The following is a 22,045-nucleotide window of genomic DNA, read 5'->3' on the forward strand; positions in this document are numbered from 1 at the left end:
ATTGAATATTACGAGTAATTCTGTTTACGAGATGGTGCGAGAGATAATGTACGTACAGTCAAAACAATAGCCTGATTATGACATCTTGACTTGAATCCAGTAATGAGCAGGCTATTCGTACTTGATACTCCACTCCAGATCAGAATCCACATAGGCATGTCCCTACTTACTGATTACAGAGCATGCTGTTTCATCAAATGCAAGCAGAGGCAGTACACTTGTTAGGATGTGCACATGCTGCACATTCAAACCTCAGTGGGAAGAAATCAGAATTACAAAGTGCTGTGGTTTACCTCGGAGCGCAACCTTGCTATTCAAAACCCACATTTAAAATGTCATGATGATTATAGGCGCAAATGTTGTGCTATTGTAGTGCCGTCTCAGATTTCAACATCTGTGCTATGGTTAAAATTTCTAACAATTTGTCTTGTTTGAATTGTGGACTGTGGGGGGGGGGGGGGGCATGATAAAATAATAATAATCTAAGCTGACATTTTTGGAACAAACTGAACCCAACTTACTAGGAGAAATCGTTGGCATGGATATTGTCACATGCAGAGTCATTTTCTTCTCTGCCCCGAGTCTAACCTCCATTTGCAGGGTTGACCCAAAGAAAGAATGCTAGCATGTTAAGTGTGGGGGGGTTGCAGACTCTGTCTGAAGAACAAGTTTGACAACATTGCCTGTAGGAAGAGCAGCAGGCTTTTAACCTGCTTTTCAAATCTCCCCACATTTCAGTCAGACAATACCAAAACCCAGAATTTAACGTTTTGCTCCATCATTCGCTCTTAAACGTAATCCCTAGAGTCATGGATTTAGCAGGACAGACCACTGAAATTAAGCTTTTAATTGTCCCCATTGTGTGGGACAGACTGTATTAGTGTATTTGGAGCAAGGTCGTTTCCTCGTTCCATACCGGTTACACTTACAAATGTTATTTATTTAAAAGTAAAAGTAAAGACAAACATTGCATAGTCCCAAAACAGCCATGCTACCAGACTATGACACATCCAGGCGGTATCTAATCTCTCTGGGAAGGAGCCTTTAACATAGGAGCTACTGTGTAACTTTATTTAAATTGAATTCAGCAGTGATTGAGCCTTTCCGAATAAACCAGAGAATTTTAATGAACATATAACTGTGTTAGCAAGTAGCAACACAGCTTTCACCCAACCAATTGTCTGAAAGCATGTTGAGTAACAAAGTAGCATTATTGTCTGGCTACCAACAGTAGGTAACTATCTAAACAACAAAGTAGCATTATACTCTGGCTACCAACATTAGGTATCTACTGTAAACAACTCCATGATTTGTAGTCTTATTACTCTGCTGAAATGTAATATTAGAAATTGAACACGGTGAACATCTAAATGTTTGTTAAATCTTTAAAACTCAGAGAGTTTACAAATGTAACCAAAGGGGACGTGAGGCTACATTTGGTTACATTTATTTGTTCACAGTCGGTGTTATATGAACAGCCAGGGTTGTACCGTGCACAGTACCGGACCAGCCCCTCAGCTCTAGCTGTGAGAGATGACCACAACTGTTTCATCTGGCAGATATGACCCTCACCAATCAATAAAACAATATAGAAGCTGAACCTATAGGAGCTTGTGAACAGACACAGGAATTTACCATATCAGTCTGTGGAAAACGTGCAATTTCTCTGTCTCTGTCTCTCTCTATCTCTCTCTTTGTATCTCTCTCTTAATCTTGTAATCTGAGAGGGATCTTAAGCAACACTCGTATATGTACACGGGGTTCTTCAGCCATGTGACATTCATGCTTCAGGGAGTATTCCTTTTGTCACATCCTGACTTGTAACCTAGATACACATACAGTACCTACTGTATATGCATATCAGAAGAACTGGGAAACATTTCTACAAGGGACGTACTGTATATGCATATCAGAAGAACTGGGAAACATTTCTACAAGGGACGTACTGTATGCATATCAGAAGGACTGGGAAACATTTCTACAAGGGACACATTGAATTTAATCTCCTTTCAATTTTCGACAGTCAGCATTTCTGTCGTGGCCCAGTTATGTCCTGCTGTACTGTATGTGGAAGTCTGAGTGTTTACTCATTGTGGACTTAGCACATTGGCATTAAGTGAGTTGTTAGTGCAAGTACTATGTATCTTACCTGGCTTTAGAATATATAACATTTGGGCATCACTCTCCTGTTTGTACTGCTGCTGAACTATTAAACTAAATTAGTCTCACCCAAACAATAAGAGTAACAAAGAGTATTCTTAACTAGACATTAACTACCAACATGGGAGTTATCCCAGGACAGTTTTGGGTCCAGTTTTCTAATGCCAAGTTCCAGTCAGTAACAACATACACAGCTCTATCGAGAATCAGTTGGCAAATAGCAAAGGCCGGTTCTAACACACAACCCTTGATTATTTTCTTGTACATTCTCTGTTCCAGGACTAATAGCACACTGCTCTAAAATGAAGCCCATAGAAATTGCTCCTGCTGTCATGTCGCTGAACAGGATGAAACAATCTTTATTGAATTATGCCGATACAGCCGAGTGAGCCGACCCATAGAGAATGCTTTGGTGGCCTCCTCTTTAAATCGCGTCCAGCCCAAATCCTAAATCAAAATAGAAGATTAAGCTCACTCTCTCCAAATGTCTCTTTGGACACCAGCAGCTATAATGGGTTTGTTTGCAAGTAGGTGGATGAAGAATAGGATGTATAGGCGAACTTCTGCACAGCAAAATCTGAAGTGTTAATTTAACTCTGATAATATAAAAATGATCACGTAAAGATCCTTTTCTCGGGAAACCCTTGCTGTTGTTTTGCTTAAATGTATCTTAGAAACTTGGAATAGCTGTGTCAGCTAATGTTGGCGAGGCCAGTGGACCTAGCTGTTGTCGTAGCCTTTGATATCAAAAGTTAAAAGTACATCTCGGTGCCAGACACTGCTGAAGGATGCCATCTGGTACAGGAGAAGGTATTCCACACATCTGTTTTTAATACACTACTGTCCACTTTGTACTCGCTCCAAGGTTGAATTCTTGCCCAAAGTCAAGCATGTGTTGTATTCTCCACATCGGGTTTAAGTTGACCTGCCAACATTTACATATTACACATTACTGCCTATTTGTGACCGCAATAAATTCTCCAGTTCATGCTAGACTGTTACTCACCAGGGTGTACTTAAGGACTGTGCTTTGAGTTTGGTTCAGATCAGTGGACCCGGAATGGGAGGGGGAGGGGGTTGTTGCAGAGGACTTTTGCCCCCCCCTTCAAGGATTACGGTAATTTGAATTATTATTACACCCGCAAACCTATTCGATAAGCTTGAAAGTGTGTGTGTGTGTGTGTGTGTGTGTGTGTGTGTGTGTGTGTGTGTGTGTGTGTGTGTGTGTGTGTGTGTGTGTGTGTGTGTGTGTGTGTGTGTGTGTGTGTGTGTGTGTGTGTGTGTGTGTGTGTGTGTGTGTGTGTGTGACGCACAGAGAGAGAGAACATGCACATCTTTGCAGTATAGTTTTGGGTCTTCTAGCTATATACACATATACACCTCACCCAAGTTAGTGAAATTAGCATTTTAATTGCTCAACAACAACAGTGTTGGTAATGGTAAACATTGTGTATGATTCAGCTGGGTCATTGAAATCAGCACTGGACCTTGTCATCATGTGAAAAAGAATATCTCTACCGTCAACTTCAAAAGTTATTCCGGCGCCGCTGATTCAGGTTCAAGGTATTATTATTTGCTAGTAAGCCTTTTTGGAGCCAGAATGGCCCATTGGCTCTTGTGTCCTTTATTAAACCAATTGAAAAAGATGCCTCATAAAACCCCATTTTAGATGCGGATTGAGAAATATGTCTAGTGTCTTTGAAGCCACTGGAATAGTATACTGAATGTACTATGTCAGCATAATGCTTTGCACAGTGATACTGTTGATAGAGTTTTGTTTCAGTAGCTATGGCTAATGCATACCTAAGACTTTGACCAGCTTCACTTAACTCCTCTAGCAGCAATATACAGGTTAGTTTCCCTCTGTACTCTAAAATAGCCAAGATAAGACAATGTAAAATACTAAAAGTTGAAGGTGTCAGAATTAAAAGTAAAGGGCAAACAAAGGGCAAGGGACAAGAAAAGAAAAAACAGTCATGGAAGAAGTAGAAGGCTGGATGAAAAGGTGTCGGGTCATCTTTGAGTTGTAATTCACCCTCCTCGCACATGTTGGAAGAACGTGAGCCTGCCTGTGTTTAGGTTAGGGTGCACACTCCTCCACTTCTGTCTTTTCTCTGTGAGACCTGACAGACCAACATGTTTTTAAAGGGGATGGGTTCCTCTCGATGCACCACGCACAGACTCGTACTCACTTTACAAACACTAGGGTTGTTTTTACAGTTTGGACTCGGGCCAGGTCATCACCAGCCAAACCACATGGTCAGTACAAGGGCTGAGGCTATCCAAGGATAGAAATATCACAGAGACAAAGGGAGAAGTGTTTGTCCGCTTGAGGGTGGGCAAGCATGTCTTATTGTTGATCTCTGCTGTATGAATGGATAGTGGGAAAGGCCTCACACTATACATGATGATGCTGCCCACAACTGGCTTGATGTGTAATTCAAATGCAAAAAACTGTTCTGTTTAGAGTGCAATAACATCGGCTCTACTAATTTACTACAGGGAAATGTACTATTCCATGAGTACCTACCGGGAATCATTATTTTACAATTATATTACCGTGCTGCTTTTTTGAAAGCCGGTACACAAAATCAAAATGGCCACCAATGCGAATATTGTCACTGCTCCGTAGTTCTATGTATGAACGTGATGGGTAATTCAAGGTTATATAGAATTCCTCTCAGACAGAAGAAGTGACGGTTGATGGTGTTGTTGTATGGAAGTTGTTCAGGGTCACAGGGCCCGCCTGGCTATGAATGGAATGTCCTCCTGTTCTGACAGGCTTCTGCTATGCTGGGAAACTTGACCCCCTGACAGACAAGCTCTAGGGCCAATGCCGGAGCTCTACGCAGGTCATGTAGCCTAATGAAATTACTGTACAAACACACAAGGCATAGTGGACGTGCTAATGCCTTAAACATTCTCTCTGTCTCTTTTCTCCTTTGGTCTGTCTTTGGGGTGGTCCCCTCCCCCCCCCCCCACACACACACACACCCTGCTCACATGGCAGAGTCGCCGCCTGTCTACAGGTTCCTTCTGCTGGAAGAGGACCAGGACTTACCCAGCCCGCCTCAAGGGTTTACACAGAGTTTACAGCTCGCCTGAGCTAATGGAAACGATGGGTGCCCGTTTTGTAGACTAATATGGTCAAAGAGGTCTTTGAACATCTTCTCTGCTTCTCTGCTTCTCTTCTGGAATAGATGGTGGTGGTGGTGAAGGCAGGCAGCTGCCTCAGGCCTCTGGTAGTCTATTTGGAGAAGTCAAGGATGTGTCAAAATAAACAGTCTATTCTTTGTGTTAGTAAGAGCTGCTGTGTGCTCTATATACCACGTGTGCCCAACTTCAAGTACCATGTCTGTGCAGCATATACACTAGAACATTTTTACATTATATTCTTTCAGAGATGAACATTTTTTGAATACCATAATGCTAGCATATACCATGATGCTAGCACTGAAAGTAACAGTGTGGTATTTTTGAAGTATCGTTGACAAATTTGTATCATTGGTGGATAGAATTGTATTGAGGCGGCACAGCACAAGTACAGATACAGCAGTGTAGTATTACAAAAACTAAGAGTCAAAGGAAGAACAACATTATGTTAGTTGATGGTCCCAAATTGTCTTTATTTAGGCTGTCAGTCAAACTTAAAAGGCTTTGCCTTTTATTTGTGTCATCCCTGTTTAGACAAGCCTGTAATATATAGGGGGAAATCAGTGTTTCTTTCTTGATTATTGCTGGAAATACCAAGACAAATTAGGCTAATCGAGACTAAAGAAAATGACATCCCGATCCCATCTTGAGGGTGAAATATGAAAATAAGACTTTGATGTTTAAACATCAAAGTTACGGTCCAATTCCAGAGAGTCTACAAGGCTTCTCCATTTTGTTGCACCATGAAGGTCAAGTGGGTTTGGAAAACACTGTGACTTAACCCATTAAGACCGGAACGCATCTGTGTCATTTTAGATTCCTTTGTCAATTCGAAAGTAGCAGATATACAAGCTCATAGCACGGCACCGAGTGCCGCGCTATGAGCCTGTAGATCTGCTATTTTTGACACACACACACACACACACACACACACACACACACACACACACACACACACACACACACACACACACACACACACACACACAGTACTGTTAAGATTTAGAAAATATTTTTAGAAGCGGCCATAAGTCTTAATGGGTTAAAGGGAAGAGAAATGGCACCACATGTGACTGGATGACTGCCTCACATCCTATCAGTTCCAGACAGTGTTTGGGCTGACCACAAAGATGCCCTTCTTCTCATGTTCTGATGCTGCATCAGCCAAGTTGCCCTCCTTTTAGTCTATATTTAGTCGGGCTGCTTGGAAAGATCCACTTTCTCTCCATACATTTTGCAACAGAGCCAGACCAATATATCGGCCATTATTTGACATTTTTGACAACAATGGTATCGGCAGCAGCCGTCCATCTGGAATGGAGGCACCAGAAAGCCGAGAGATATTCTCTACACCGGTTCTGAGATGTGATACTACTGCGGTCTCCTGGTGCTGTGTGCATGTCAGTGACACCATGCATGTGCACCTGTGCTTGCATGTGTTAGAAATGGTCCAACCGAACCAAAATGGGGAGATTTTCCATTCTAAATAAATGAGATCAGAATCTTATCTTGTGGCCTCTATAGACCTATTGGAAGGGGAAAAGCGTATTCCACCATTAGGGTTGTCACGATTATTTTACATGACGATTAATTGTCACACAAATAATTGCGATTAACGATTTTAATTGTGTTTTTGATGTTGAATACTGGAACATAATGTGTTCCAGTGTTCAATGTCAAAAACAAAATTATGAATAAAAACTACATTTCTGTTTGGCTTTTTGGCTTTGAATTTGCACAGGGCAGAAATGACAAATAACCTAAATAAACAAAAACATTAATAGTGGAAACAGACATCTACTATTTCCCCTATTTTTGAAAATATATGAACATATTTCAATATGGAAACGATTATGACGATTTATGCAAAAATAACTATTATCTCAAATAATTGTGATTATGTAATAATTGTGACAGGCCTATCCATCATCTATCTGCACAGTGCCCAGTTACTGTTTATTTACTAGTATGTGTTTACATCACACCATTATTTTAATGGAGTCAATTTTCACTGCTACGCACTTATTTTCCATTACATAAGCAAAGCCCACACACAACCTTTTTATATGTATAATTATTTTTTTATTTAACAAATGATTGTAACTAGATTTTTACCATCACCTGGCAGTTATAGCTGTATTACTATGTTATTATTATTGTTGTAAGTAAGCTATATACATTATTTATGGGTCACATCATACTTAAATAATTATTTCTGTTAGCTTATGTAATCAGTCAATGTATACGTAATCAGTCGATCACTTGGCCAGTTACTGTCAGATGACTGAACTTGGAAAATGTTTAATGGCTACATGCAGAGATGCACACTTTCAGTTCATAGTTTCACCTCTGTTATCCTTTTCAACTGAGTTTAAATTAAACCTTGATGTCTGTAAGTAAATAGTCAGTCTCTACATTCTAGAAGATGGAACAATATCCTGCAGTGTGCTCAACTGGGGCTGAGCGATATTACTTCAAATCAATATTATTTTGTATCATTTTTTCAATATAAACATTTGCCTCCATTACGATTAATGATTCAATGATGATGACAATTATTTAAAAAAAAGAAGTAGGTTAAAATTCCAGCGATGCAACACATTGTGAGCTTGTAGATCGGCTGTTTTCACTATATGTGTACACCACCATTGTACAGTCTTTGCGACATACTAGTGTCATTTCCAGGGGGTGTGCTTGTACATCAAGCTGCCTCACGCTACAAAAACAGGAGATACCGTAGGCTTGGCAAGGCTTAGGCTTACTTACCTTACCATTGTGCAATGCAGTATAATACAGGGTTAAGTGGTTAATAAGACTATACAAATATGTTTTTCCTGTGTAGATTTGTTGATAAGAAATCGTTTTAAAAATGATCAAGAAAATAACCTGCATCTCCATTATTAGATTACATGAGCAAGATTAAGTTGGTTATTGGGTCTAAATATCTGTTAAGGTTTCAATATATTTCCGGTTGCCCAGCCCTGTGTTCAACCCACTCCAGAAATGCTATATATTTATTGACAGCTGAATTCTGTACAGTTAGGATGAAGAGGGCAGGGCAGTCGGGGCAGTAGTCCAACAGAACCAGACTATTCTCATATTTCACCCGTGTGACAACTGGCGCAACAACAATTGTTAGAAAGTACAAGCCAAATGATCATCTCCCCTTACAAGCAAGTCTTGTAGCCCACTTGTTGAATACCCTCCCTAGGGTAAAGAATTTCCACCTGCTGGTGTAGGGATACACTAAAACCCTGGGAAATCCCTGGTCTTGTTGGTGGTGATAATGCTAGTATTAATGATGATAATAAAAATGAAAATCATGCAGTGTATGCTTGAATCGTCCACAAGCTTAATTAATCAAATTATTAATTAATCAACTGGCATAAAATTAATTACTTTTTTTTTTTAAATCATTGATTATTAAGTTAACTGTTTTTTGTGTGTGTGCTACTTACAACTTCATAATTTCAAATGACATTTTTTGTTTTTTATTTTTACTGATGGGTAAGCATCATTTCAAGTGGTCTGTTAGGGGTTGGAGTTATAAATGTAATCATTTTGCACTACCTTATTTTATCACCATTTTTGCTGGCCTATATTAATCTCTGGCCTAAATTAATCAATAATATATATATATATATATATATATACTGTATATATATATATAATGGGGAGGGGTAGCGTAATTGACAGATTGATTGATTATGAAAATAATCATTAGTTGCAGCCCTGGTACAGACTACATACATGTTAAGTCTGCGTCATCACTTGAACACCATGCGTGCTAGACTCACACACACATCTCAAGGCATGTGGTAACCTGTCTGTTATAATTTGCTGGAGACTTTTTTTTGGTGAACCTCCCTGACTGTGAGCATTCACCACTCTCCCATATTGAAGAAAGCCCTGAGACCAACCATTATCATTGTAAATACAGCCCTGTAATCATTACTCATTATGTCTTAAGAGGAAAGCTGATGCTTCTCGGCATGAGTGGGAAGGAAGAAAGACAGAGGGCTCAATACACTAAGCCAGACAAATTGTGGTCTCCATCACAAGCACCGCCCTCCATCTCTGCTTTCTGAACCTTATAATTAGACCTCTCTGTGGTTGCCATCACTGAAGTGGCACACTGGATATTCTATTCTCTAAAAAATACTAGGCCAATGCCCGTTGGGAATGGTGCCCGTGGGGGAACGCATGCTGCTCCGGTTATGCAATGCCTGTTGTACCCGTTGTCAGAGTACTTGGAGGCCAGTCCGTGACGTCAGTATGACGACATATTGATGACATCAGGGATCACCATGTGGGATACAGACTGACACACACGTTGCGATGCGACGCGTTGTGAGCTTGTAGATCGGCTATTTTCAAATAAAATCGTGCGGGGAAATTATAATAAGGACATCTGGCAACCCTGATCATGTGCAAGTTTGAAGTTTCGGTTGGATGGTCCTCAAGTTATGAGCGAGACAGGCAGACAGACAGACTGACTGACACACACACAGATTCTATGCTTTTATAGATTTATCAAGACCCAGCGTTATTACCCATTTCAACCTGGGCCCCCTTTTTTGGCATGTCATCATAGGCGAACATTTTCAAAATTAGGGGAAATAGCAGATTTGCAAGCTCACAACGAGTCGCATGCGAAGTGATGCGAGTTTATAGATCAGTTATTTTCACTATTAGTCATAAGATGACGTATATACGGCTCAAGTGGTTAATCAGGCCTGAGGGTTAAATATGTGTGGGGGCGGGGAGATTCAAAGTCCTGGCATGGATTTGTGTTTCCATGTCCATTAATACTGTATGTAACAATTTCATTGTTATGGAATGAATAGTTTGCTCCTTCATTGTAGTGGTTCTGGCTTTGTTCAAGTCAATGGAAAACATCTGGCTTAATTTCTGATAATTTACTCATTAGCTTAGTAGTACAGTATTTATTAGATTCTGTACTCTACAACATTCAACGAAGAATGTCTTAATGTTTCAGGACTTTAATATTCACCATGCTCCAAAGCTGCTGTTCATTAGTCTTTGAAAAGAAATATTAGCTTCCATTATGTGAGACTGCTTACATATCTTGAATGCGGATAAGGCTTGTTATCCTATGTGAATTCTCTGTTGTGTTGTGATGATGAATCTTGTCGTTCTGTGTTTTCTTTACAGTTCTCTCTGACGGAGGCCAAACTCTGAGGTCGAGGAGGTTGTACAGAGGCCGGGCAGAAGGAGTGCCCCCCCACCCTCCCTGCCCCATCCATCCAGACGGATCCAGCTGCCATGGCTCCTCGGAAGCGAGCCACGGGCCGCAGCGGCCTGTCCTTCTTCTTCTGCTGTTTCAACGGCAGTGATCACCCAGAGATCACCTACAGGCTCCGGGAGGACTTTGCCCTGCAGGTCATGGAGCCGTCGCTGCCCATGCCAGGAAGCGAAGAGTTGGATGGCATGTTCGCTGAGCTGGTGGTATGTCGCCATTAGGATGTTTTTTTTGTGCGTCTTCTCCAGTGTAGAAAATATGTTAAAAATAATAAGAATAAGTCCAAACGCAGCCACAGTACATTTTCACAAAACCTTTTTGTAGGGAAATAAAACTAGCCTGTCTAAACACTGGCTCATGTTCAAAAAGATGAAAGAGGAAGCCTTGAGTGCACCAACATTTAAAACTTTTTATGTGAACCTTGCTTGTCTGAAATCTTAAAAAAATAAAAATAAATATTCTTCATAGTTGTATTTTGTAATTATCTAGCCCATCTTGGATTGTCATTCGATTTAGACCTTTGCTGTTATTTAGAATTAGGCTAGGTAGGTTTAGGCTAAGTTAAGTAGATAAACTGTTAATTGTTCACCAAAATACTCTTGACTTACTCCCTTGGTATATTCATTGTGTACAAGGTGAATGGGGCCAGGCAGCCGCCTCTTTCTGTTTCCCTTTGGCTGGCGCTGTTCCTTTACTGTTTAATTGTCACTCTAATTTGCCTTGCTCTCCTCACTTTCCTGCCATGGTTGCCACAGAAATCAGGGCACGAGATTTTTGCACATCAATAGGCTTCTTTTCAGAGGCCCTACAACTTGGCCCCTTCCATCTGCTAATTGCTTGTTTTTGTCTGGGCCTCGCACCCTTTATCAAGACATTGCCTAACTGAAGAACATGAGAGGACAAGTTGCTTCCAGTGGCTCTATTTACAAAAAGAAAAACAGCCACGTGCTGTCTCCTGTCCTTTCCTTTTGCTCAATGAATGTCCCATGTGCATGCGTAATCAGAATGAATACGCTTGAAAAAGACTCACTCTAGCGGAATAAAGTGCAGCTGTCTGTGCTGTTTCCACCAGTTACTGGAGATACACACTGAACAGGTTTTGTTTTCCTTAACCACTTAAACCCTATTTGTTGTACGTCAAATAGCGGAAATAGCCGGTCTACATACAGTTGCGATGTGCCACGTGAGCTTGTAAATCTGCTATTTTAGCAGAATGTTGGCCTATTTTCACCAAATGTTCACCTATCATGACATGATTCCCATAATTGTTGTAAATTATGATTCCTGTTGCCACCTGTCACTGGCTGTAAGAGAGATGCGGCTGCTGTCATTGTTTGACACTCAAACGAACAAAAGAAAGGAATGTAGGTTAAAACACTTAAATTCTCTTTAATATCTCCATGGAAGAGTGCCAGTTGGATCAATTGTCTCTTCTGCATTGAATGGCTAGATGGGGAATTAGGACGGAAGTCGCTGAAATCAATCAACCACTCTCCACCCTTTTAAGGCCTTTGATTCAGTGCATGTATTGATTGACCATGTTGTACTGGAAAAGTGGGTTCCAAAAGAGAAACTAATTAATGCAGTAGCTTGTCAAAAAACACTACTACGAGAATGAGTTTTAATGGTCAAATTAAGTAAATTCTCTTGAATTGGCCTAAATGGCGCAGCTTAACACTTTTTATGTATTATGTATTTTAATTTCAACAATCAACAACAACAATTAAACTGCATAAAATTCACTTGACTACTATAATTAAGGAAACTTCTGTCATCAAGGAAACCCCCGTCATCAAAACCTGTCTGTTGAGCAGGGTTCTCCTCAGTGGCTTTGGCTTGAGCAATTGATCTGAACTTGCACACGGGCATTGACTATTTGCATACCGGTATGCACACAACCGCGACGCCTGTTTTTCACTTTCCCGAAATGTAAGCTGTTTATTAGCATTTTTGTGTAAACACCAGCGATTCTGCGTTCGGGCTATGGGATCCGTCGCCGTCATGGTTACAACACTGCAAGCTATGGGATGATCAAACTGCGCATGCATGGAGTTACTGCTGCCAAGTGCCAGCCACTGCCACACACACATGCTGAAAACGTATACACAACTTTCATTTACAGCCTGTGTCCACACACACTGTGTTTGATGAGCTGGAGGAAGCTTTGGATATCATCTTCATAGCACTAGCACACAGATTCACACGTGCACTGTTCGAATCCAGGTTATGTTATTAGCACACATAGCTTAGCTCAAACAGCTTAAACATCAACTTCTCATGGTTGTGGGAGAGAGAGAGCACATCCCCGGGTAGCGCAACGGAGCAGAGCGTCGTGTGTGTGTGTTGTAACTGTCGCAGCTAGGCAGACATCGACTAATAGGAACACACGCCTTGCCCATACATGACTAAAAGTCTGCAAATATTTTTTGTGCGCACATCCCTGGGTATGGACTAGTATTATATAATGTAGTGCAGCCAGCGGTGCTAGAATTACAAAAGGAATATTATGTACACATGAAAACTTAATATGGTTTCAGTATTCTTTACTGTGCTAGTATTTCAGTTTTCAGCAGAGCACGACCGATATGTTGGTTTGTCTGATATATCAGCCATCATTTGATTATTATTTATAAAATAACGTTTTCACTTTTTTGCTTGTTCATCATTATATAATTAAAGTTTAATGTTATTTTCATATTTTGAAGTTTAAAACAAAAAATAAAAACATTTATATATATATATATATATATATATATATATATATATATATATATATATATATATATATATTATATATATATATATATATATATATATATATATATATATATATATATATATATATATATAAATTGAGACAAAAAAATCTGGCACCGGTCCTGCTCTAGTTTTCATTGCCCTGTGCAACTCCTTTCAGTGTCTGCACATTAGCTACCTCTCACTACCCGTACAGTATCTATGCCTGGAGGAAATATCTGTTCTTCATTGTGATGCATGTTGTTTCCAGATGTTTGTTGGGTTACCACATGTCATGTGGAGCCACCACGCCCCGTCTTTTCTCTATTACGCACATGTCTAAATCCTGACACGCGTCTAATAATTCTTCCAGGAACGACCTAGAGATAACCCAGCTTTTGGGAGGGAAACATTTCAAAAACGTATTTATAACTTAGAAAGGGCTTTGATGCAGAGTTGCAGACACTTTTTGGAATCACACATTCACCCTAGATATAGCCACGTTTTCCACTAGATAATGTTTTGATATCACATGTTCATGTTCTGTGGCCTTTCTTTATATTTAGTTAGTAAGGGGATGAGGTCAACTTCAGCTCCTCACTCAGACGATGTATATTATCTTGTCCACCCAGTCATAAATAAGGAAATGTTTCAACAGTAATATTTTGAGTATTTAACTTCCTTCAATTACGTGTACACACACACACACACACACACACACACACACACACACACACACACACACACACACACACACACACACACACACACACACACACACACACACACACATCACCCCTCTTCCTATCCCCATTACGCTCAATAATCTACTTAATTTCCCCACTTTTCAGGATGAACTGGACCTCACAGAGAAACACAGGGAAGCTATGTTTGCCCTGCCTGCAGAGAAGAAATGGCAGATCTATTGCAGCAAAAAGAAGGTAATGAATTGTTAAAAAGTCGTTCTTAAACATTTTCATGTCACAGATCCCCAAATTGATATGTATTTGGCCGTGGACCCCATTTGAAAAGATGTTGTGCCTGGGATCCCCAGAATAGAAGATTTGTGAAAAAAATGTTTTGAAAACAGCAGATCGACAACCTCACAACGCATCACACCGTGACACGATGTGAGCTATTTTCTGGACCTCACAGAGAAACGTGTCTACATCTACTCGTCCTGTGTCTCAGAGGAGGTCTGTGACATCATGTTTTTTTTTGGATTTTTTATTATTAAAAAAATGTATTTGGATTTTTATTAACACAAGAACAATGGCTTCCATTATAGCATGCTAACTTTCCAGGAATAGAAAGCCTGCAGTTTCTATTCGCTTTGATTCCCCATCGATTGCCACTGGGCGGGTTTCTGAATTGGCCACACAGCCCTCCTCTGAGACACAGACCGAGTAGACAAAAATTGTATCATATTATAATGAGCATTACTGAGGATAAATTATATGAAGATAGTTTGAAAATAGGTGAAGTTGTCCTTTAACAACAGATACGTTTTTTTTTTACTTAAACAAGCACAGCAAAACATTCCATGTTGCCTCCTGCAATGTCATCTTTCATTACACCTTTTCTGCATGATGACAGTGCGCTGTCAGCTAAATAACAATACTTCCTGCTTCCCCTCGACACTAATTATACCTCTGCATACAGTCAAACATGTTGTGTGTGTTCTCGTTTAGGATTTCAGCTACCCTGATGCCTCACTCATTGGTCTTGTTTTCGACCCCTCTCACACACTGTGCCAGCCAATCCATTGAGTCAGCACAAACTCTTCACACTCTTGAAACCGTAAATCTTAATTTAGATGTAAACCAGAAAGCATTGACGGTCCCCTTGCATATGTCAGACAATGTTTGTCAAGGACATGTAGGTGTCTGTATAGGATATCCTGTCAACGAGCAATATGCAGACAGAGGCCATGCAGATTTCATGAATCTCTTCCTTCATCCTGTCATAAACTCAAGGTGAGGAGTATGGGGATTAACTTTAAAGGATGCATCCAAAAATGAGTTATTCCAACCTGGAAGACCTCAGACACCACAGCTGCAAGATTACTTTTTACAGTACAACAGTAAATGATACATGTAAGGAAGTACACATGCAGGCAACAAGTACAATATGATCATTGTTTTACTATCGCCTGCATGCTTGCTAATTTAGAAAACGTTAATTGAAAAACAGTGCATTAGACAGCTCTGAGATGGAGAGCAAGGAACGGCCAGATTGTAGAAGGGTTCTGGGAATGGAGAACAAGTAACAGAGCTTATGGTTCTGCTTCTACTGTGTCCCAATTACTGGCCTAATTAGGTGTAGTCTGGGGGCCCAAACTAGCCTAATAAGGAATGTTGAAACCAACCCCAGAATGTTACTGTGCCCTCATTGGAAAGCAAACAGTGCTTACATTTCAACTTGTTCCAACAAGGCAGCCTTCCACAGCCACCCTACCACCACGCTTTTACCAATAAACAAATGATAGTGAGCTTGCAACTGGGCAATCTCTCTCTGTCTATTTCTCTCCCCTTCTCTCTCGTTCTACTTCTGCTTTCTCATCCTAATACTTCTCTTGGACTGCTGTCGAGGGAAATTTCAGCAGGTTGCGATAACCAGGGCAGCGGGTTTCACTGCTTTAAATGCCGGTGCTGCAGAGCTGTGGGAGGATACATCCAGAGCTTTATGTGAAGCAGCAACCTGCGGAGGGAGGGAGGGAGGGAGGGAGATTTCAGCCTTCACGGCAGGGCATCAATAACGCTGACTCTGCAATGGGCTCTGGCCCGCGGCCCAGCCGGCTCGGGAGGCGCTTGGCACGCATCCCGCGGGGCTTCTCAAACTCACCGTCTGAGCATGGAGAGGAAAAGAGGGGTGGGCGTGTGGAAGGGTAAAGGGGAAGCGCTCAGTTGTCCAACGCAAACAGGAAAGCTTCCCGTCCACAGGTGCGGCTTTTGTGCGGGAGACGGGGATGATAAGGGGGGGAAAACGGGGTCATTATCGGGGCACCCAAATCTGTGAGTGATGAAGACGCTCCTTTGGCCAGTAGTTTTCTGGCAGACGCATCCCGGGGGAGTTGGGGAGTAGATAAGTCAGCCATTGTAAAGTTAACTATCTGAGCTGTTTGTTTTGGCTACACACCTATATCAGTGTAGTCATGCTGGAGAGAAGCAAGCAATCATCCTGCATCTTCTTGACTATCTTCATATTTCCTTGCCCACAGATTTGGGGCAAAAAAGGGTTTCTCCTAACAACACTGGAGTTTTTGGGTTAGGTTATATTATATATGTATGTTGGATATTGTTAGCACATACTGGCAGTGTCTGCCACACCAACATTTCACTGCACATACTGTACAGTACATGTATGAGCATGTGACGAATGAAATCTTTTGAATTTTGACTGTGTTTTTAGCAGAGACTACGTTTTTTATTAATCATGAAAAATAGGAACATAACCCAACTGTAACTTCATTAATTTCATTATTTGATTATTATTTGATTAAATCATATCTGGGGTCAAATAATGTTCTATAACTGTGAGAAATAATGAAATACATTCACCAAAGTTTTACTGCCAGCATTCTATCAGCATGACCTTAAAAACCTCTTGATTTGATTGAAAAAAAATCTCTGTTTGAAGCGTACCGACTTCCTTGGCTGAATTCTTTAACTCTGTTTAAAAATGTGAAAGGAAGCAACTTAATCGTTGTGTCTGATCCACTTATGGACTGAAGTGTTTCCAGTCACTACCTGGAGGGAGTTGGCTCAGGCTCGCCCATCCCTGCAGGATCAACCATCCCTGTCGCTAGAAGGCCCCTGCAGGCCAGCCAAGACCCATGGCCTTGGTCATACCAGCCAAGTCTCTGTGGGCTGCTTTATTAACTGCTGCGCAATTAGTTTTTGATGGTCACAGCTCACTTGGGCTTAATAGAGCAGGAGTTTAAATGAAAGGCCCGGGGTCTTTTATGTACAAGCCAAGTTTGCATTCTCCTTACTGTATGTAGTCGCCTGGAGATGGAACCGGCAATTTGATAATAAAAGTAAATATTTATAGTTTCAAATTAAGTATTGAAATATGAACTGAGAGGCATTTTAAGTTAAATATTAAAATGCATTTATAGATGTTTGACTGTAATGAAAATCTGCCCGTCTGCAGATTTAGCGGTCCATAAATCAAGCCATGGCCTCAGTCCATAGTTTTGTTTGTGGTTGAAGTTTTTTCTCGAGCGTTTGTGCTCAATCATCAAAGTACATCACTTCACACAACCTCCTCTGACTTTTGAGTTCACTGAAGTGTCCAAAGATAAAACAGGCTGGCTGCCTATCTGTGTCGCCCTACTTTGAGTGTATGCTCCATTTTTTTTGGTTTGCTGCTATTTATGTACTGGGCCTCCTGTTCCTGTGTGTTTTTGTTTGCACGCATTAATGCTCATTATACACTTAAATTGCGTCAACTGCTTTGCTGTCCCAGGTTTGATGTACTGTATTGTGAAAAAACCTGTACCCTAATGTTTTTCACACCAATTGCAGTAGGTTGTTATGGGTCATTTTACCTTTTACTATTACCATATATTTACTCATACATAGCACGCAAAAAGAGCTAAAATGTCCTTTAACTCATTTTTGCAACAGTTTCAGGGATTTTATGATCTAATATGATCTATACATCTAAATTGAATCAATTTTATGTTTCTTTTCTTTTTTTCCACAGGAACAAGAAGAAAACAAGAGTGCAACCAGTTGGCCAGAATTTTACATTGATCAGCTGAACTCAATGGCAGCTGTAAGTAATACCATATAAACAGTGCAACTTTCACTACTTGACGCAAGATGAGGTTTTGGTGAGAAAAAACAACTTGAGTAATGCAATAATGATTTGCAGCTGTGTTGGATAATTATAAATCAAGGCATAGAAAGATTTTCAAACTAACTGGGTGATACAAAAGTATTCATTTAGTCATAATACATGTAACCAGCAAATTAGTTGGCCTACTTTGTTTTTATGAACTATTCAAACATAACGTTATGAAGATAAAATGTTAACGTCTGAACTGTATTCATATGGTACAGCACACGTGACAGTCTTCCACGCCTCCCACTGGTTTGCAGCTTTAGGCATAGAGATCATATTTGGATCATCACATCAGCCATGGCTTTCTCCTTTTTATGTAGAAAATGTCAAAAGTTGATGAAATGTCTCTTTAAAATTAGATTGTGTAACTTTTAAATCCACAAGTTATAATTGCCATGTTTTTGCAAGTTACAGTATTTACTAAAAATGCTTGCTATTTTAATGTATTCGTTTATTTAATTCCCCAACAATGTCTTTCAACACCGCACTGTGGACATTGGACATTTCCACATGTCCTAATCAGCTGGCCTTGCTTAAGGGTGATTTATACTTAGTTTCATGCCTGTTTTGCAGTTCTGCTGTTTTTGGTATGTGCCGTTGTCGCACAACCAAGTATAAATCAGGCATTGCTGTTACTCCAGTTCTCAAATGGCCATTTGACTTACAGACATCTCTGTCTTCCAATATCATAATAACATAGAATTGACAATACTCTTAATCATATAATGCTATAATTGCACTCTGCTTTGTAGTCACATGTTATCATTGAACTCGTGACCATATGTTTTGTGATCATGTTATTACACGCTGCTTTTCAGAGGAACCGTGGGACAGCTTTGTGCAGAGCTGTATGGACTGGGAGTTTGCCTTGTCTGAATTGAATAGCAATGCTATTCTTCTTCTTTTGAATCATTTAACACTTGCTGCCTGCCATGACTCTTGAGATCATTAGTAACACAAGTTAAAACAAACGGTCAAAGTCAAATGTGCAGTGATAATTTAACTGAACTGTATACTCTCCCAGAGTTTACTTATCCTTCCAGATGTTACTGTACAGTTAATGTTTTGTGCCTGCTTTTTTCTTTTTAATCTATGTATAAATTATATGATAAATTAGGGAATGAATGGAGCAAATAATGATGCATCAGCCTTTGCATTGTGATTTTACTAATTTGACAAATGCAAAGAGTTTGCTTAATTGGATGGAAACATGGCTATTGCCTGACTGCTCCTCTCCACTTTGAACTAAGCACCTATGATAGTTTAGGCTTATGTTATGAAATGTGGAGAGTTAAACTAACATTTCGCAAGAATGCGCAAAACAAAACATCAGGATAGCCCACTGATTGCGTACTCTTGGAGCAACTGTGGAAATGTAAATGACAGACCTAAGAAGACAGGTACAGGCCAAGTAAAGACTATTAGTTACCACTTAAGCCCTATATACTTTGCTGTACAGTGAATAGTGGATATGGCGTATATAGCTTGCAGATGGGCAGATTTTCTCTATAAAAAATACATTTTAAAATGTTCAAAGATTTGCTCAAAATAGGCATGCCAACATTAAAGGTATATGCGGGAGTTCAGAGGTAAATAAACACCAGCAGTACTTTTCCCCGACCACCAGGGGGTGACGCAGGAGGGAGTTCCATAGCGAGGTACTTTTTGAAGGGATGGTGCCGAAAACAGGTTGCTTTATTGGGATACAATATGCGGAAATTCCCGCCTTGCTGGTTCTCTGAATTTTTATTTTTAAATAGGCTCTTTCATGATAAATTGACCACATATATGAAGTTAAACAACTAAATTCTATCCACACGCTATCTTAAAAGTAAATTCTGTGCCTCAAAAACGAAGTTTGAGAGCGTTTTAAAACCGAAAGTAAACGTTCATACGGACACGGACGCGCACGGACGCGCACATGCGTGCGTTAATTTACGTCCCGGACATAAACATAGAACACATAAACATTAGGGAAAATACGGATTTCAGAAAGAGGACTGTTTCAATGAAGGAAAACACCCCAGCATCATTATATAGTGGCTGATAAAGGGGAAAAAATGCAAATGTTTTTGCATTTAATGTACCGTAGTTAACATTGTTGTGCTGTATGTTTTCTTGAACAGAGAAAGACGCTCCTCGCTCTAGAGAAGGAGGATGAAGAGGAGAGAAACAAAACCATAGAGAGTTTGAAGACGGCTCTGCGAACGCAACCAATGAGGTGCACAGAACAGAACCCCAGCTGACGTATTCTCTGCTCTTCTGTCTTTTCATGATCCCTTTATTTGTCTTTCTCCATCTGTTCTCATCTTATCTCCTCCCCTTCCCCTTTGCTTTACCGGCGTCTTCAGTATTATGTCATCTGTCATGTCACTTGCCCCTTGATCTTCTCTTGTCATGTTTTTAAAGATGAATGCTTATTTAAACACTGTAAAGTACGTCAGTACAGGTTTTGATGTACGTTAGGAAATGTGTGTTATTTCACTAAATTTGAAAACAAACGATCCAACCCTACAAACCCTCCCACTCACTCAGATTAGCTAACACAGGATGGCTGTCTAAACCTTCCCTAAAACACCTGGGGCAACGCTCCACACGTCCTAGACTTTTCACTCTCCTGGCTCCCAAACTGTGGAATAAACTCCGCAATTGCAGACTGCACTCCCAATTTTCTACCTTAATCTGAAGACTCTTCTCTTCAGACTCCACCTCACCCCCTAGCACTTAAATCTCCTTGTACCCCTTCTTGCCATCTTCTCCAAGATATGGCTACTATGCAGACATATTTTCTTCGTCACTCATTCGTTCTCATGTTTCTTTTTTTCTTAGGTTTGTTTTTCTTGACCACAGGATTATTTAGATTGCTTATTGTTTAGACAGGTGCTAGGTTTACCTGGTATCCTAGTTTCTTGAGGGACTACTCTGGTCTCTCATTCTATGCATGTGATAATTTACCTTTGCTGAGTTAGTCGCTCTGGACAAGAGCGTCTGCTAAATACCTAAATTATAAATTGTAAATGTCCTACGTTTTATGGACATTTATTGGACAACCTGTAGTTAATCGTTACTCTTTTGAAGTTGGAGAAAATGTTTTGGCATGCAGATGCTGTTCATTTGTTCATTTCATTTATTTAGTTTATTTGATAGGGACAGCTTGGCATTTGTGGTCAGTTTACCAACCAGCGATTAAGTGCTAGAATAATTAAGATGGTAAAGTTGTGGCTAAACACTCTTGTCGACTGTTAGGTTTGTGACGCGCTTCATTGACCTGGATGGCCTGACATGTATCCTGAACTTCCTGAAGAGCATGGACTATGAGACCACCGAGTCGCAGATTCACACGTCTCTGATCGGCTGCATCAAGGCCCTAATGAACAATTCCCAGGGCCGAGCCCACGTTCTCTCCCACACAGAGAGCATCAACTGCATTGCTCAGAGCCTGGCCACGGAGAACGTCAAGACCAAGGTGGCAGTACTGGAGATCATGGGCGCTGTGTGCCTGGTGCCCGGGGGCCACAAGAAGATTCTAGAGTCTATGCTGCACTACCAACGCTTTGCATGCGAAAGGACACGCTTCCAGGTGGGTGCGGGGTGCCTGGTAGCATGGACAATGGGGAGACATTTTGTCATTGTATGCAGATAGAGAACATTTTATGCAGATAGAGAACACCTGCATTAAAGCAAAACATATATTTTAACAGCTTTGCTTACATTTGATCCCTCAGACGCTTTTAAATGATCTGGACCGGAGCACAGGCCGATACAGAGACGAGGTCAACCTGAAGACAGCCATCATGTCCTTCATCAACGCTGTGCTGAGTCAAGGCGCTGGCGAGGTGAATACATTACTCTCTCACTTGACCACCTGTCTGTAACATTAAG

General features: G+C 40.5%; 1 protein-coding gene across 4 annotated transcripts in view; it reads left to right on the top strand.

The window, feature by feature from the left end:
- The window catches only part of daam1b (dishevelled associated activator of morphogenesis 1b), a 55,342-nt gene that overhangs the window by 18,864 nt on the left and 14,433 nt on the right, over positions 1-22,045 (top strand). For all 4 annotated transcript variants that reach the window (XM_084083066.1, XM_084083069.1, XM_084083067.1 and 1 more), the window contains exons 2-7: positions 10,489-10,782; positions 14,164-14,253; positions 18,023-18,094; positions 20,290-20,384; positions 21,410-21,743; positions 21,889-21,999. In XM_084083066.1, coding sequence (XP_083939192.1) covers positions 10,600-10,782; positions 14,164-14,253; positions 18,023-18,094; positions 20,290-20,384; positions 21,410-21,743; positions 21,889-21,999 — 885 coding nt within the window. In that variant the 5' untranslated portion in view covers positions 10,489-10,599. The remainder of the gene's footprint in view (positions 1-10,488; positions 10,783-14,163; positions 14,254-18,022; positions 18,095-20,289; positions 20,385-21,409; positions 21,744-21,888; positions 22,000-22,045) is intronic.

This window comes from Gymnoscopelus microlampas (assembly GCF_963454915.1).
Source record: "Gymnoscopelus microlampas genome assembly, chromosome: 16".
Taxonomy (NCBI): domain Eukaryota; kingdom Metazoa; phylum Chordata; class Actinopteri; order Myctophiformes; family Myctophidae; genus Gymnoscopelus; species Gymnoscopelus microlampas.